Here is a 15,653-nt window from a genome sequence, read left to right on the forward strand (position 1 = left end):
TACAAGCGATTTGACAGTTACAGACATCAGAGTCCACCAATTACAATAATGCCTGGCCACAATGAGTAAAGCAATTAGGACGTTGGGATGAATTAAGAGGCTAATATTCAGCCGAAATAGTAAACTAATTCTGCTACTTTATAAATCTCAGTTCTAGACAGTTTAATAAGAATATTGCACCTCTCGAGCTGATACAGATGACAGCAACCAGACTGACTGACGGGATACAGGAACCAAATTATTTTTATTTAGAGATACAGCACTGAAACAGGCCCTTCGGCCCACCAAGTCTGTGCCGACCATCAAACACCCATTTTATACTAATCCTACATTAATCCCATATTCCCTACCACATCCCCACAATTCTCCTACCACCTACCTAGACTGGGGGCAATTTACAATGGCCAATTTACCTATCAACCTGCAAGTCTTTGGCTGTGGGAGGAAACCGGAGCACCCGGCGGAAACCCACGCGGTCACAGGGAGAACTTACAAACTCCACACAGACAGTACCCAGAATTGAACCCGGGTCGCTGGAGCTGTGAGGCTGCGGTGCTAGCCACTGCGCCGCCCAAGCGTGATTATGCAAATTGGTCTGTTGTCACTGGAAAAAGGAAGCTTGAGGGGTGTTATGATTTCTGATTTTAAGATTTTATAGGAAATAGATAATGTAGACCAGGACAGGCTGCTTTATTTTATCTGGGTCAGTAAAAGGAAAAGGCATGGCATGCAAATTTAAAACAAATCCACAGAAACAATATTTCAGTGAGCGCAAAATCAATCTAATGAACTGGCTCCTTAGAGAGACTGGGCATGCAGAAAGTGCCGATTCATTCAAATGCAAATTGGATTGATATTTTTCAGTATAATATTTTGGAATATGGTACATGAGTAATTTGAGACATGATGATAGGTGTGACATGCTTGGGAGGAACAGGTGACCTTGCTCCTACAGTTTCCAAAGCTCTCCACCACTGGAGGTTTTCCTCAGCTCATGTCTGGGCCTGTTGTAAACTAACTGACAGAAACTGATTGCTATGACTAAGTCATTAACTCCATTATCACCTTCATGACACTACCAGGCCAGTGGAAGACAAATAAGACAGACATCGGTCTTTTTCATCCAACAATTGCTACATATATTCATTATCAGGAACCTGTCCTCTGCAGGCAAAAAGGAACATGTCAAGGCGTTGCACCTTTTTTTTTTTGAATTAAACAAAGCTTGGGGGACATAAGTTTCCTGGTGCATTCTCCATGGCAACGCCTTGACCAGAGTCAACTTGCCAAACAATCAGCACCTTTTTCCTCATGCAGTATAAACTATTGCTCCCTTTGAAATTTGGCATTCTTGCGCCTGTCCTGATGAGTGCAAGACAGAAGCTTCGACAACATGTCTCTTTTCTTCAGCAACACTCAAGTTCTGTACTACCAAACAACTAATTGCTATGGTCCTAATTGTGAATGTCTGAGGAAAACTAGCACTAAACCTTCCAGCAGGGATTATAGTATTTCAATCACAGGCAAGAAAGAACGTTGATCAATTTTTCTCCTCATGCGTCCTGAAATTATGAGGCCAACTGTAGAATTCCTATGGCTGGCTTGCCCAAATTGGCACAAGCTAAGAACTGAACCAGAACTAGCTATATTGTATGGCTTAGTTCTGCACTTAGCAGTAAGTTTGGCCGCTAAGCCATTGGGAGAATATTTCAGTTTTTATAATCACAACCAACTTAGCTCTATGCTCAGCGAAAGGTGATACAACATTTCCCCCCCCAAAAAAGTTGGTCATTTCCCCCCCCCAAAAAAGTTGGTCACTGAAACAAGGAAACAGAACTAGTCTGAAAACAAATTCTAGCAGTTTCAAGAATTTCTATATTACATGTTGATGAAAAGGCCATAAAATTTGAAAAGTCTCCATTTAAAAAAAATTTATTCCCCACCTCGCTCGACTTTAGTGCCTTTACGACCCCCCCTCACTTCAGTACTTCTCCTTCAATTTTGTTTCCCCCATTCTGTTCCATTTTTGTTAAATCAGTTCACTTCCTTTCCATTTGTCATTTTGCCTGCTTGTCTCTGCAACCGTGGGCAAGAAGTGGCAGTAGCACCTGCACTGAAATTAGCACACAGATTATAAAAAACAGCATCAGTGGTCACTGTGTCAGAGGATATTGGGAAGGGATGTTAGGTTTTATTAGGTAAATGCACGAAAGAGTGTAGAACAAAGGTGGATAAATGGAGTTGAAGTACAAATCAGCCACAATCTAAATGAATGGTGAGCAGGCTTGAGGGGTGAACGGCCTACCCCTAGAGCAGTACAGCCAGGAACATGAGATGCATGCCAATCAAGTGCATCACTGCCAAGAAGGTCTGCAGTACAGTCTGATTTTTTTTTTAAATTTCTGTAACCTTACAGAGGAGTCTTTTCTGCTGGAAGATCAAATAGTCAAGCTACAAACTTGATTAGATTTAGAAGCAGGTTGGGATTTGGGCATCTAGATTAGTTTTACACAATTGTTGGGATTTGGGCATCTAGATTAGTTTTACACAATTATTCCAACTATTCGTTATTATTGTGAACAGTTTAGTTTAGAGATACAGCACTGAAACAGGCCCTTCGACCTACCGCGTCTGTGCCGACCATCAACCACCCATTTATACTAATCCTACACTAATTCCATATTCCTACCACATCCCCACCTGTCCCTATATTTCTCTACCACCTACCTATACTAGGGGCAATTTATAATGGCCAATTAACCTATCAACCAGCAAGTCTTTGGCATGTGGGAGGAAACCGGAGCGCCCGGAGGAAACCCACGCAGACATAGGGAGAACTTGCAAACTCCACACAGGCAGTACCCAGAATTGAACCCGGGTCGCTGGAGCTGTGAGGCTGCGGTGCTAACCACTGCGCCGCCCTGTGTCATAGTATTGTCATAGTATAAGCTGGAAAAATTCCAACTTACGTTTGTGCATATCAAGGATTGTTCGAAGTGTCTCGCACATAGTCTGTATTGCTTGTGAAGCTGTTCAGCAGACCTGTTCTCCAAGTCTGCTCGCCGACAATTCTCTACCCACTTCTGACACCTGCAATAACACAAGAAAAACAATGATTTTTAATACCCAATATCTGATAAAGCATTTTGCAGTTCAGTCTCCTTAATTGACAATAAATGTGCACATTGAGTACATTTTCTTTGTAGGATATTAAATGTAATTTTTTTTTCAAACAACTGTCCCTGTACATGCCAAAGAACAAAGAACATTACAGCACAGGAACAGGCCCTTCGGCCCTCCAAGCCTGCGCCGATCCAGATCCTCTATCTAAACATGTCGCCTATTTTCTAAGGGTCTGTATCTCTTTGCTTCCTGCCCATTCATGTAACCGTCTAGATACATCTTAAAAGACGCTATCGTGCCCGCGTCTACCACCTCCGCTGGCAACGCGTTCCAGGCACCCACCACCCTCTGCGTAAAGAACTTTCCACGCATATCCCCCCTAAACTTTTCCCCTCTCACTTTGAACTCGAGACCCCTAGTAATTGAATTGGGAAAAAGCTTCTTGCTATCCACCCTGTCTATACCTCTCATGATTTTGTACACCTCAATCAGGTCCCCCCTCAACCTCCGTCTTTCTAATGAAAATAATCCTAATCTACTCAACCTCTCTTCATAGCTAGCGCCCTCCATACCAGGCAACATCCTGGTGAACCTCCTCTGCACCCTCTCCAAAGCATCTACATCCTTTTGGTAATGTGACGACCAGAACTGCACGCAGTATTCCAAATGTGGCCGAACCAAAGTCTTTACAACTGTAACATGACCTGCCAACTCTTGTACTCAATACCCCGTCCGATGAAGGAAAGCATGCCGTATGCCTTCTTGACCACTCTATTGACCTGCGTTGCCACCTTCAGGGAACAATGGACCTGAACACCCAAATCTCTCTGTACATCAATTTTCCCCAGGACTTTTCCATTTACTGTATAGATCACTCTTAAATTAGATCTTCCAAAATGCATCACCTCGCATTTGCCCTGATTGAACTCCATCTGCCATTTCTCTGCCCAACTCTCCAATCTATCTATATTCTGCTGTATTCTCTGACAGTCCCCATCACTATCTGCTACTCCACCAATCTTAGTGTCGTCTGCAAACCTGCTAATCAGACCACCTATACTTTCCTCCAAATCATTTATGTATATCACAAACAACAGTGGTCCCAGCACGGATCCCTGTGGAACACCACTGGTCACACGTCTCCATTTTGAGAAACTCCCTTCCACTGCTACTCTCTGTCTCCTGTTGCCCAGCCAGTTCTTTATCCATCTCGCTAGTACACCCTGGACCCCATGCGACTTCACTTTCTCCATCAGCCTACCATGGGGAACCTTATCAAACGCCTTACTGAAGTCCATGTATATGACATCTACAGCCCTTCCCTCATCAATCAACTTTGTCACTTCCTCAAAGAATTCTATTAAGTTGGTAAGACATGACCTTCCCTGCACAAAACCATGTTGCCCATCACTGATAAGCCCATTTTCTTCCAAATGGGAATAGATCCTATCCCTCAGAAAACCACAAGAGGCATGGCTTCAGCCCTAGATGACAGTAATCTAGACCTAGTTAAAGTCTGAAACTTTTGCTGCTTATCGCAAGGTTCCCTTCTCTCTTTCCCTCCCCACAGTAGGAGGTTGCAACCTTCCCCATGATATATATACACAATTAAGACACCTTACGATATATGCAATCCAAAACAAATGTCAATTCTTGTCTGCTTGCACTCCTGTGGTTTCCTCCATTAAAAGTGCTAGATAAATTTTAATTTTTGCTGTTGGCCTCTACCTAAATTGGGAATACCAAGCAGTTTAGGACATCATCTTGGAGAAAAAACTTGATACTCTTCCCTCATTTCTCCCCCCCACTCCCGCACAGCAGTACGGCTGACCTAACAGGAGTTGAAAATGGAGCACAGAAGAGGAAACAAGCCAGAAAGTGTGACTCGCTTAAAGAGAGGCAACGACAGTGACTCGCACCAATGACTGACAGGTAAAACTTGCCCCACTGCCAACAAGATCCTAATTACATTGACCTAATAGAACACAGGGAGCTATCAAGAACTTTTACTCTATCAGAGATACTCATCCTAAAGCACTTTTATGTAATAAGAATGCAGCAGATGGCGAGAGACCTCCCTTGGCTGCACTTCACAGCATCAACAAGCCTAGCTGCCTTATCTCAAAAGCTGAATTATAGATTCACATTTTCTAGTCGAGGCAGTGGAGTTGATTTTAGTAAACAGAGAATCACCCTATATGTTTTCCGGCCACGGGATTTGGTACAAAAGTGAAACCCAGCGTGCCAAAGGAGACACTCACCCAGCTCCAAATCTAGAAGCAGTATCGCTCCCAAAAAGCAGGGTCACCATTGAAATGCAAGTTTTTGTATTACAACAATGCACTGCTCCTAAGCACACTTTATGGAGAAATAAATACATACTTATGTTCTTATATATATATATATATATACACACACACACAAAAAACATAATGTAAAAATATTTTGTGCTGGAAGTGCAAGAGGTCTATGGGCAAACAGCAAAGGAATGGGGCTAATTGGATAGCTCTGTGCTACTAGAGAGTAGTTAGAATGTGTAATTCAGTACCAAATGGAGTAATTGAGGCAAACAGCATAACCGCATTTAAGGGGAATGAAACAGAAATGCTGGAAATACTCAGTACATTTGGCAGCATCAATGGAGAAACAACAGTTAATGTTTCAGCATGATGACCTTTTGTCAGAACTGGGAAATGTTAGAGATGTTACAGGTTTTAAGCAAATACACAAGCAAGGAAAGAGAACAAAGAGGGAAGATCTTTGATAGGGCGGAAGGCACGAGAGATTAAATGATAAAGGGGGTAGTAATGGGACAAGTGAAGAAATAAAAAGATGTATCTTGAGGTGCAAATGGGAAAAGCAGAAATCATTACTAATATCTGCCATCCAAAAACAAAAATAAACCCAAAAATGGAGGCAGAAATTATAATTTGAAATCTTTCAACTTAATGTTGAGTTTGGAAGGTGGCAAAATGAAGTGCTGTTCCTCAAGCTTACATTGAGCTTCACTGAAACAGTGTTGGAGGTGGAGGACAGAGTAGGAGTGGAGCAGAAAATTGAAATGACAGGCAGCTGGAAGCTTGAGGCAACACTTGCAGGCTGAATGGAAGTGTTCCACAAATTTGAGTTTGGTTTCCCCAGTGTGCAGAAGACTGCATCGTGTGTAATGAGCACAGTACATTAAATTGAAAGAGTACATTTAAATCACTGTTTCACCTGGAAGTAGTATTTGGGGCCCTGGGGAGTAAGAAGGGAGGAGGTAAAAGGCCAGGTGTTGCAACTCCTGTGCTTGCACAGGAAGGTGTTGTGGGCAGGGGAGGGGGTGTTGGGGATAATTAAGGAGTGGACCAGGGTGTCATGGAGAGAACGGTCCCTACAGAATGCTAAAAAGGGAAGGGGAGGGGAAGACATGTTTGGGAGTGGCATCACGCTGGAAGTAACGGAAAATCATACCTTGAATGTGGAGGCTGGTACAGAGAGAGAGAGGCGAGGACAAAGGGAACCATATAGTGGTTCTGGGGTTTGGTGGGGGTGCGGGGTAACAGGGAAGCGAGGGCATAAGTGCTGGTGGTGGGACGAACACAGTTGAGGGTCCTATCAACCACAGTGGGGGGAATCCTCCGTAGAGGAAAATAATGTAGCAGAAGCTCTGGTAAAGTGTTGCATTGTCAGAACAGATACCACGGAGACTGAGAAACCGGGAGAACAAAAGTGAGCCCGTCCAGGATGCTGGGGGTGAGGAACTGCAGCCAAGTAGCAGGAGTCAGTGCGCTTTACAGTGAACAATGGGGGGGGAGGGGGGGGGGGAGGAGAGGAAGAGAAGCTGAATAAACTTGAGGGAGAAAGGATATGTTGATAGGGTGAAATGAAGAAAGGTGGGAGAAGGTTCGTGTAGTGCATGAACATAGGATGGAGCAGTGGGGTCTGTTTGATATACATTCTGATACACAATATGGGGGGGAGGGATTGTTGGTTCTGCGCATGCGCCCTTCCTGCCGCCCACCCTGGACGGCAAGGCCTAGCGACGGAAAGTGGAAACACAAGCCCGAGATAAATTTTGAAGCAACATCCCCACTCGCACAGCTAAAACCCGTTACCAGCTGCCGAATAATGCTCATGATCCCTGAACTAGCCACTGCATATTTTTGTTAAAAAAGATTTAAATAGGAGAATGCTTTTATTTAAAATTAAACTATATTTATAAATGGTCAGTCCTCACCTCTCGGGGTCTCTGGGGAACCTGAAGAAAGGTAGGTCTGGATAGTTGGTGCTCCCCCTGCTACAGTTCGGAGCCGCGCAGAAATTCGGCATTTTTCTACAGTTTTTATTATTATTCCTTGTCCTTTTGATTTAAAGACAGGAGTTTTCCCCCAAAAAGGCAACGATGCCTGTCCTTTCGCCGCGTTGCTCTGCTACAGATGCTGACTGGGAGCTCAAGCTGCTCCTCCGCTATACCACAATGCGCAGCGCCAACGCGCCAAAATGTATACAGATTATTGCAATTTATCAGCTTCAAGCTGTCACTGCACTGACATTCAGAAGGCTGCAGGCAATGGCAACTGCAATGCCACCAAGAGATTCAAAATGTCTTATCATCAAAGATGTTCCAAATTATTTCCAATTTTAAAATTAATTCTGTAACGACCAGTGATTTGAGGGGTAGGGAAAACCGCTACTTTTGTTTTAGGAGGTGATAATGAAAATTCACAACGCATCAACCCAACTGTATTTAAAAGATTTTGCTGTGAAAAATATATTTTCAATTGGACTCAACTTTCATCCCATTTAATACATTTATTTTAATTGGCGTTTTATAAAGCTGTAGAATGTTAAAGGTCAGACATGGCATCTCTCAATTACTGTAAACAGTGACTACACTTCAAAAGTACTTCATTGGCTGTAAAGCACTTTGGGATGTTCCGATAGTGTGAAAAGCACTATATAAATGCAAGTTCTTTTCTTTCTTTATAGAAATCTTTTTCATAGATCAAGCCTACCTATTTGCCAAATGGTTCATTAATGTCCTTCGGAGAAGGGAACCTACCACACCTACCCTACCCATGATTTTAGCGCAATACTAAAAGTCCTCTTAAAAATGAATTGAGGTAACATGTTCTCCTGAATTACAATAGTGGGTGTCACACCTGTTTGCCTGAAGGGGCTGAATTTTTTTAAATCATAGTACCTCGCTCAAATAACTGGTGCAATAGTGCTGCCTGTTAGGTTGTAGTGAAGATAAGAGCACACAAAGGCGGTCAATAAAGGTGATTGAGAAATTACAAGGAAAGGTTAAGGAAGCTGGGCCTCTTGGGAAAGGAGAAATTTTAATGATATAATTGAAGTTTTCAGGTCTAACTAGTGAACTGAAAAAACGACCCAAGAAAATTGTTCCAATATGATTAAAGATTAGAGGAGCATAAAAGGATATCAGGGATTGCTTTTCCCAAAGGGCAAAAGGATTGTGGAATTAGCTGGTAAGAGCAATGAAGTAAACAACATTAATGGGTTCACAAGAGAACTGTTGACACTTCTGGAGAGAGGGGGATTGAAGGGGTATGGTGAGAAGGCAAGTTGGTAGGCTTAATCTATGAAAAAGGTATCTAAAGAAAGAAAAAGAACTTGCATTTATATTGTGCTTTTCACAACGTCAGAATATCCCAAAGCACTTTACAGCCAATGAGGTACTTTTGAGAAACACAACAGCCAACTTGCACATAGCAAGCTCCCACGAACAGCAATGTGATACAAAAGGTGGTAGAAGCCTGGAGTTCTCCTGCCAACAGCAACGGACGCGAGATCAATTGTGAATTTGAAATCCAAGATTGAAAAACAGGTATATGGAGTTAGGTCACAGATCAGCCACAATCTCATTTGAATGGCAGAACAAACTCGAACAAATCAAATTTCCTTAAAAATTGGATTGCAAGCTTTTGCACAAAACTGGATAAAGGCCATGGAAGTGACTGGTATCAGTTTGAGTTCTGATAAATTTTAATTAAAAATTGTCACATCTTAAACTTTGCAAAACATGGCTAAAATCCTATTGAGCTCTTCGAATCAATTTTTACAAGACCCTTGAGTCTTGATCAAGCAGGGTAAAGTAGTTAATTCGATGTCAAGTACCTGGTAGAATTTAGTATCTTTGTAACTCTTGAAGCTAGTGTCGGCATTGGGTCCAAGAATTGGTGCACTAGCATATATAATTTTTTAAATGGAAACGATTTAGAAACTCAATTAGGTAATCTCAATAAACGAAACAAAAGCTAAAAAAAGCACAGTACAACCTAAAGGAAGACTTCCTGCCTACTGAATTCTAATATAGTCTTATCCTCACATTTAACAAGATGTTTTGCTCTACTCATCTTTATTTTATTTATGACAAACTACATCAAAAGCTCTGTGTCCAGCCGACCAGTTCCTCTTTTCTGAAATTGGTTACTGTAAACAGAGAAAGACCCAGAAATATTGTGTGAGGAGGGTTATGCAAACCAAGTCTTGGATGCCTTAACGCACACTCAAATAATGCTAGTCAGCAAAGTGACAGTGCTGGAATGTAGCTCCATTGGCACTGAGACCTCTGTTACCTCGCTTGAATGAGAGAGCCTGGACAGCAACTGCTAGCCAGCTACTGGCCATGAACGTACTGCTGCCAAGTTTAATCCAATCCTCATCAGATAACCACACATGCACTTTTCAACAATTAACTGGATAGCTATCAGGAGCAGGCACCCTGGATAATTTCCCTTCCCTAGTGATATTTAAGGCAATTGCAGTGCCTATACTGCCAAGCCAGCTAAGATCAGCTAACTCAGCATAGACAAGTAATCTCATTTCCAATAATCTGATCTGTGAAGTTTATTTTATTTTTTATTTATTTAGAGATACAGCACTGAAACAGGCCCTTCGGCCCACCGAGTCTGTGCTGACCATCAACCACCCATTTATACTAATCCTACATTCCTACCACATCCCCACCTTCTCTGTATTCCCCTACCACCTACCTATACTAGAGGCAATTTATAATGGCCAATTTACCTATCAACCTGCAAGTCTTTGGCTGTGGGAGGAAACCGGAGCACCCAGCAAAAACCCACGTGGTCCACAGGGAGAACTTGCAAACTCCACACAGGCAGTACCCAGAATTGAACCTGGGTCGCTGGAGCTGTGAGGCTGCAGTGCAAACCACTGCGCCGCCCAAGTTCAGTGACATATTCTCTTCATCAAGCAAGCAATCAGGCAGGTAATAGTTGCTATACCTTGGGTATTTTACAGCTCACTTAACACAAGCTTATTATAATTTTGGAAGGTCGGCTTGTATTAATTTTTTATAAAAATATCACACAGTTGCCCAGTGCTCCAGAACCAGATGAATGCACCCAAGCTGATCTGAAGAGCTGTAAAACAACATCTGGCCTCAATGCCATTGGAAAAGGTGATACAGAGAAAGCAGCAAGGATTCTAACTCCCGATTACTATCTAGTAACTTCTGTTGCAAGATTTCTGGGTGCAGACATCAGATAACAGCACACTGGGTTCAGCAGCAATGGCAGAGTGGCCTCTGACATTCACCTAACCTTTATAAAGGCACCTATGTAACCATCCCAACAAAAGTGAACAGCATCAGCACTTCAGAGAACGTTGGCAAAATTAAAAGCATTAAGGCAGAAGGATGATCCCTGAGCTTAAGTTCTGGCAATATGACCTTTATGGCAGAATTGAGAACTGGCAAATCTTACCTCAAAGTGGGGATCCCAAAATGACGCAGATTATAGGGCAATATGTTAGAAGTTTTACATATTACAAAAAGATGAGACAGGGAAGCTAGAAGGAAACAGTTTCCAGTAGTTGAGTGGCCAAGAGCAAAAGGTCATATATACAAGATTAAATGTAAAAAAAATTCAAACAGAGAGCAGGAGAAACCTCTTTATGGAAGTGTGAGGATGTGCAATACACTTCCAGGGATAATGAGTTAGGCAGTTCCAACTCAGCCTCAGCTAAAATTCACCTGATATTGCTGAAATTGTTTGTAAATGGATAAGCCAAAGTGAAAATTAAGGCCTGCAATGCAGCATACTACCAAGATTGAGGCAAGGGGGGGTGGTGCGGGGGGTGTAGGGCAAGAAAGCACTCCCAGATAGTCAGCTAATTTACCCAGAGAGAACAGACCAGATTGCAGTCAGAGCAGAGAAAATGAGGTAAATCAGGAAAGTCATTAGGTAGTAACTAACTTGAGTCTTAAAAGTCTGAAGATTGTAGTTGGAAGGATTGAAGTTTCACAATTTTGAGGTTCTGAGAAAGAATGTAGTTAGTGTAGGAGATCTATTAAACTTGCTGGTTTAAAGCTTAAACTATGTACCAATCCTGGGGATTATCATTGACCAGAAGCTGAACTGGACCAGCCATTTAAATATTGTGGCTACAAGAGCAGGTCAGAAGCTGGGAATTCTGCAGCGAGTAACTCACCTCCTGACTCCCCAAAGCCTGTCCACCATCTACAAGGCACAAATCAGGGGCGTGATGGATACTCTCCACTTGCCTGGATGAGCACTGCTCCAACAACACTCGAATCTCAACACCATCCAGGACAAAGCAGTCCGCTTGATCGGCACCCCATCCACCAATTTAAACATTCGCTCCCTCCACCACTGGTGCGTGGTAGTAGCGTGTACCATCTACAAGATACACTGCAGCAACTCACCAAGGCTCCTTCGACAGCAGCTTCCAAACCACGACCTCTACTATCTAGGAGGACAAAGGCAGCAGACGCATGGGAGCACCACCACCTGCAAGTTCCCCTCCAAGCCACACATCACCTGACCCCAAGGAAAGACTACTGAGCATTTCCAACCATAATTGACTCCAGTTCCCAAAGCCATCACATAGACTCCCCTTCCCCCTAGAAAGGATAATAAAAGTTAAGATTTATTTCTCATTAAATGATTATTGAGGGTTTTAAGTTCCATTTTTATTTACTGAATTGTAGCCAGAGTATCAGCTGCAAAGACTTCTCTTCATACTCCTGCACCATTACCTGTGGAGTTCCCCCAAAGATCTATCCTTGGCCCCATTCTGCCTTTCACCAACCTGCTGCCATTCAGCAATATCATCCAAAAACACATCAGGTTGCACATGTACACTGGCAATACTCAACTCCATATCATCACCTCTCTCGACCCCTCCACCTCCTCTGATTTGTCATATTGCTTGTCCAACATCTAGTACTGGAATTTCCTCCAACTAAATATTGGGAAGACCAATTGTTTTTGGTCCAGCCGCAAACTCCATTCCCTAAATTCCAACTCCACCCCTTTCACTGGCAACTGTCTGAGCCTGAACTAGACGGTTCCCAACCTTTTGACATTTGACCCCAAGATGAGCTTTCCACCACATATTGCTGGTTTCGCTAAGAATGCCTATTTCCACCTCCGTTGCATTGCTCTACTTTGTTCCTTCCTCAGCACATCTACTGTTGAAACTCTAATCCATAGCTTTATCATCTCTAATCCTTGTTCCAATGCTCTCTCGGCCAGCCTCTCATCTTCCACCCTACATAAACTGGTGCTCATTCAAAATTTGTTACCTGTATCTTAACTTGCACCACGTCTCATTCACTCATCACCTATGTGCTTCCTGACAGACACCAGTTCTCAGTCCAACAATGCCTCAATTCTAAAATTCTCATGTTTTTTTCAAATCCCTCCATGGTCTCAACCAACTCCACACCCCAAACATCTCTGTAACCTCCTCAGTCCCCACCAGCCTTCAGGATCTCTTTGCTCCTCTAATTCTGGCCTCTCCAGCATCCCTGATTTTAATCACTCCACCACTGACAGCTATACTTTCATCTGCCTTGGCCCAAGCTCTGGAATTCCCTCCCTAAACCTCTCTCTCCTCCTTTAAGATGCTCTTTGACCAAGTTTTTGGTCATCTGTACAGAGGTCTCCTTCTGTGGCTCAGTATCAATTTTTTTTTTTAATTGATTGTTTATTGATGATATACAGTACAGAAACAGACTATTCGGCCCAACCAGTCTATGTCAGCATTTACATTCCACTCGAGCTTCCTCCTGCTTTTCCTCGTCTAACTAGAGCATAACCCTCTATTCCCTTCGACCTCGTATGCGTATCTGCCTCCCCTTAAATGCATCTATACTATTCTATGATAGCGAGTTGCACATTCTCACCACTCTCTGGGGAAAATTTCTTCTGAATTCCCCATTTGATTTTTTGATGATTAACCATGGCCTCCAGTTTGGCTCATCCCCCTAACTGGAAATATTCTTTGTGTCTATCCTAAAATGATTAAAGGTTTTAATAAAGACCTCAATTAGGTTACCCCTCAACCTTTTTTTTAAAAAAGAGAAAAAGAGACCAAGCCTGTTCATCCTCTCTTGACATTCCTGGTATTATCCATGTAAATGTTTTTTTGCACTTGCTCCAATGCCTCTTTTTTATAAGATGTATAGCAGAATTATATTAATTTGTACACTATATAGGAAGAAAGGTGGGAGGAGGCTCATGTGGAGATATATAATCTTGCCTCAGGTGCACCTCCTGCAAGTACACCTTACTTCCAGTTACATTTCAGACATTACAATCTCCTCGGAGATTGATTTATTGTTACTAACTCATTCTATTTATTGTATAGTTATCTACATCAGTACCATTCTTGATATCACTGGCTCAGTCTCCCAGCCCAGGTGGGGTGGAGGGGAAGGGGAACTCAATTAAACATCAGTCGAGCAGTCCTCCAGCAGATTTTCTGAGGAACTACAAGGAAATAACCATGGCCCAGTGGCAACTCTCTCGTTTGAGTTAGGTTGTCACATTAAGTCCAATTCCAGGAACTTCAGCACCCAATCTAAACTGATACTGAAACACTGTCAGAGATGTCATTTTTCAGATCAGATGTAAACCCGAGGCCCCCTTGCAGATGGATGTAAAAACGCTACAGCACTATTTCAAAGAAAAGCAGAGCAGCTATCCCCCAATGAACCTAACTGAAACAGATGATCTGACCTTTAAGTCAGTGTCATTTGTGGGACCTTGCTGTGCACTCAAAACTGGTTGTCATGATTCCCTACATCACAACGACAACCACACTTCAAATCGCCTCCATGTGAAAGCCCTTTGGAGTGCACGAAGGTGGGAGCAAGTGCTGAATAAATGCAAATTTCTTTAGCTAACACCACCCTAAGCTGACTCAGCACAGGGCACTTCCGGGCTGGGCAGAGCAAATCACCTCAAATCACAAAGTGGAAGGCTTGTGGGGGGGGGGGGGTGTAGAAAAGAGAAAGATTTTCCCCAGTGTGGGGACTGTGAAGTGTGTGATGGTGCTGGGTGGGAGTGTCCCTTTAAGAAGGAGAACAGCGCGCTTACGCACTTCTCACCATCCGACATGTTGGGAGAGGCCTGGGGAAGGATGAAGAAAATAAACCGAGGAACATAGATAAAGATTAAACAAAAAGCAAGGAAATGATTTCTATCCATTACTCCCTTCCATATCTTTTGCAGGCGGTAGAACATTCCAGCAACAGACAGACACAAACCCGCCTCACCTCTCGGGGTCTTTGGGAAACCTGAAGAAAGGGATGTCGGGGCAGTTGGTGCTTTTCCTGCTACAATTCGGCGCCGCGCAGAAGTTCGGCATCGTCTTTGATATTTAATAATTATTTTGGGTTTTTCCCCCAGCGCCAACCTCTTTCCAACACTCTGCTTAAAAATGACAGACGGCCACCGCCGAACGATTGAAAATCGCCAGAGCTCCGGGGCTTTGATGCGTCCTGCCACTACACGTACGTGATACTACGTCAGCACGCACGCAGGAGGAGCTCCCGGTCTTCCTGTATCCCACAGTGCCACGCGCTTCATGGTATCTTTTGTTGCAAATGCGTTCTATTATGTCCATGTAGCAGCTTGAAGCGTTGGCTCTGCTTCTGTCTTCACAGATGCTGCCAGACCTGCTAAGTATTTCCAACATTTTTATTTCACATTTCCAGTATCTGAAGTATTTTGCTTTTATCATGCATCTGACTGCTCACTGCCTCTGGTCCAGTGCACTTACTCAGCATCTATGCTCCAACACGCTGCTCCCCACCTGAAGTTAAAGACTAGTTCTACGAGGGAATCCATAATATCATTAGTAGCATTCCTATTAACAAACATTTGTCCCTGTTGGGGGACTTTAACGCCAGGGTTGGTGCCGACCATGACTCATGGCCCTCCTGCCTCGGGCGCGATGGCATTGGAAGGATGAATGAGAATGGACAGAGACTGCTTGAGTTGTGCATCTATCACAACCTCTGCATCACCAACTCATTCGTTCAAACTAAACCCTGTTACCAAGTTTCATGGAGACACCCAAGATTAGATTAGATTAGATTAGATTAGAGATACAGCACTGAAACAGGCCCTTCGGCCCACCGAGTCTGTGCTGACCATCAACCACCCATTTATACTAATCCTACACTAATCCCATATTCCTACCAAACATCCCCACCTGTCCCTATATTTCCCTACCACCTACCTATA

General features: G+C 43.2%; 1 protein-coding gene across 2 annotated transcripts in view; it reads right to left on the bottom strand.

Annotated features, from left to right (window-relative positions):
- LOC137371125 (52 kDa repressor of the inhibitor of the protein kinase-like) overlaps positions 1–14,922 on the bottom strand; it is a 34,930-nt gene extending 20,008 nt beyond the window's left edge. Inside the window, exons 1-2 of one of the 2 annotated variants that reach the window (XM_068033094.1) lie at positions 14,681–14,922; positions 2,970–3,090 (exon numbers count right to left, since the gene is read on the bottom strand). In XM_068033094.1, the coding sequence (XP_067889195.1) occupies positions 2,970–3,090; positions 14,681–14,772 (213 nt within the window). In that variant the 5' untranslated portion in view covers positions 14,773–14,922. Of the gene's footprint in view, positions 1–2,969; positions 3,091–7,342; positions 7,556–14,680 lie in introns of those variants that run through there. The other variant, XM_068033095.1, reaches the window with a different exon arrangement.
- Positions 14,923–15,653: the final 731 nt, after the last annotated feature.

Source organism: Heterodontus francisci, chromosome 6, assembly GCF_036365525.1.
Source record: "Heterodontus francisci isolate sHetFra1 chromosome 6, sHetFra1.hap1, whole genome shotgun sequence".
Lineage (NCBI taxonomy): Eukaryota > Metazoa > Chordata > Chondrichthyes > Heterodontiformes > Heterodontidae > Heterodontus > Heterodontus francisci.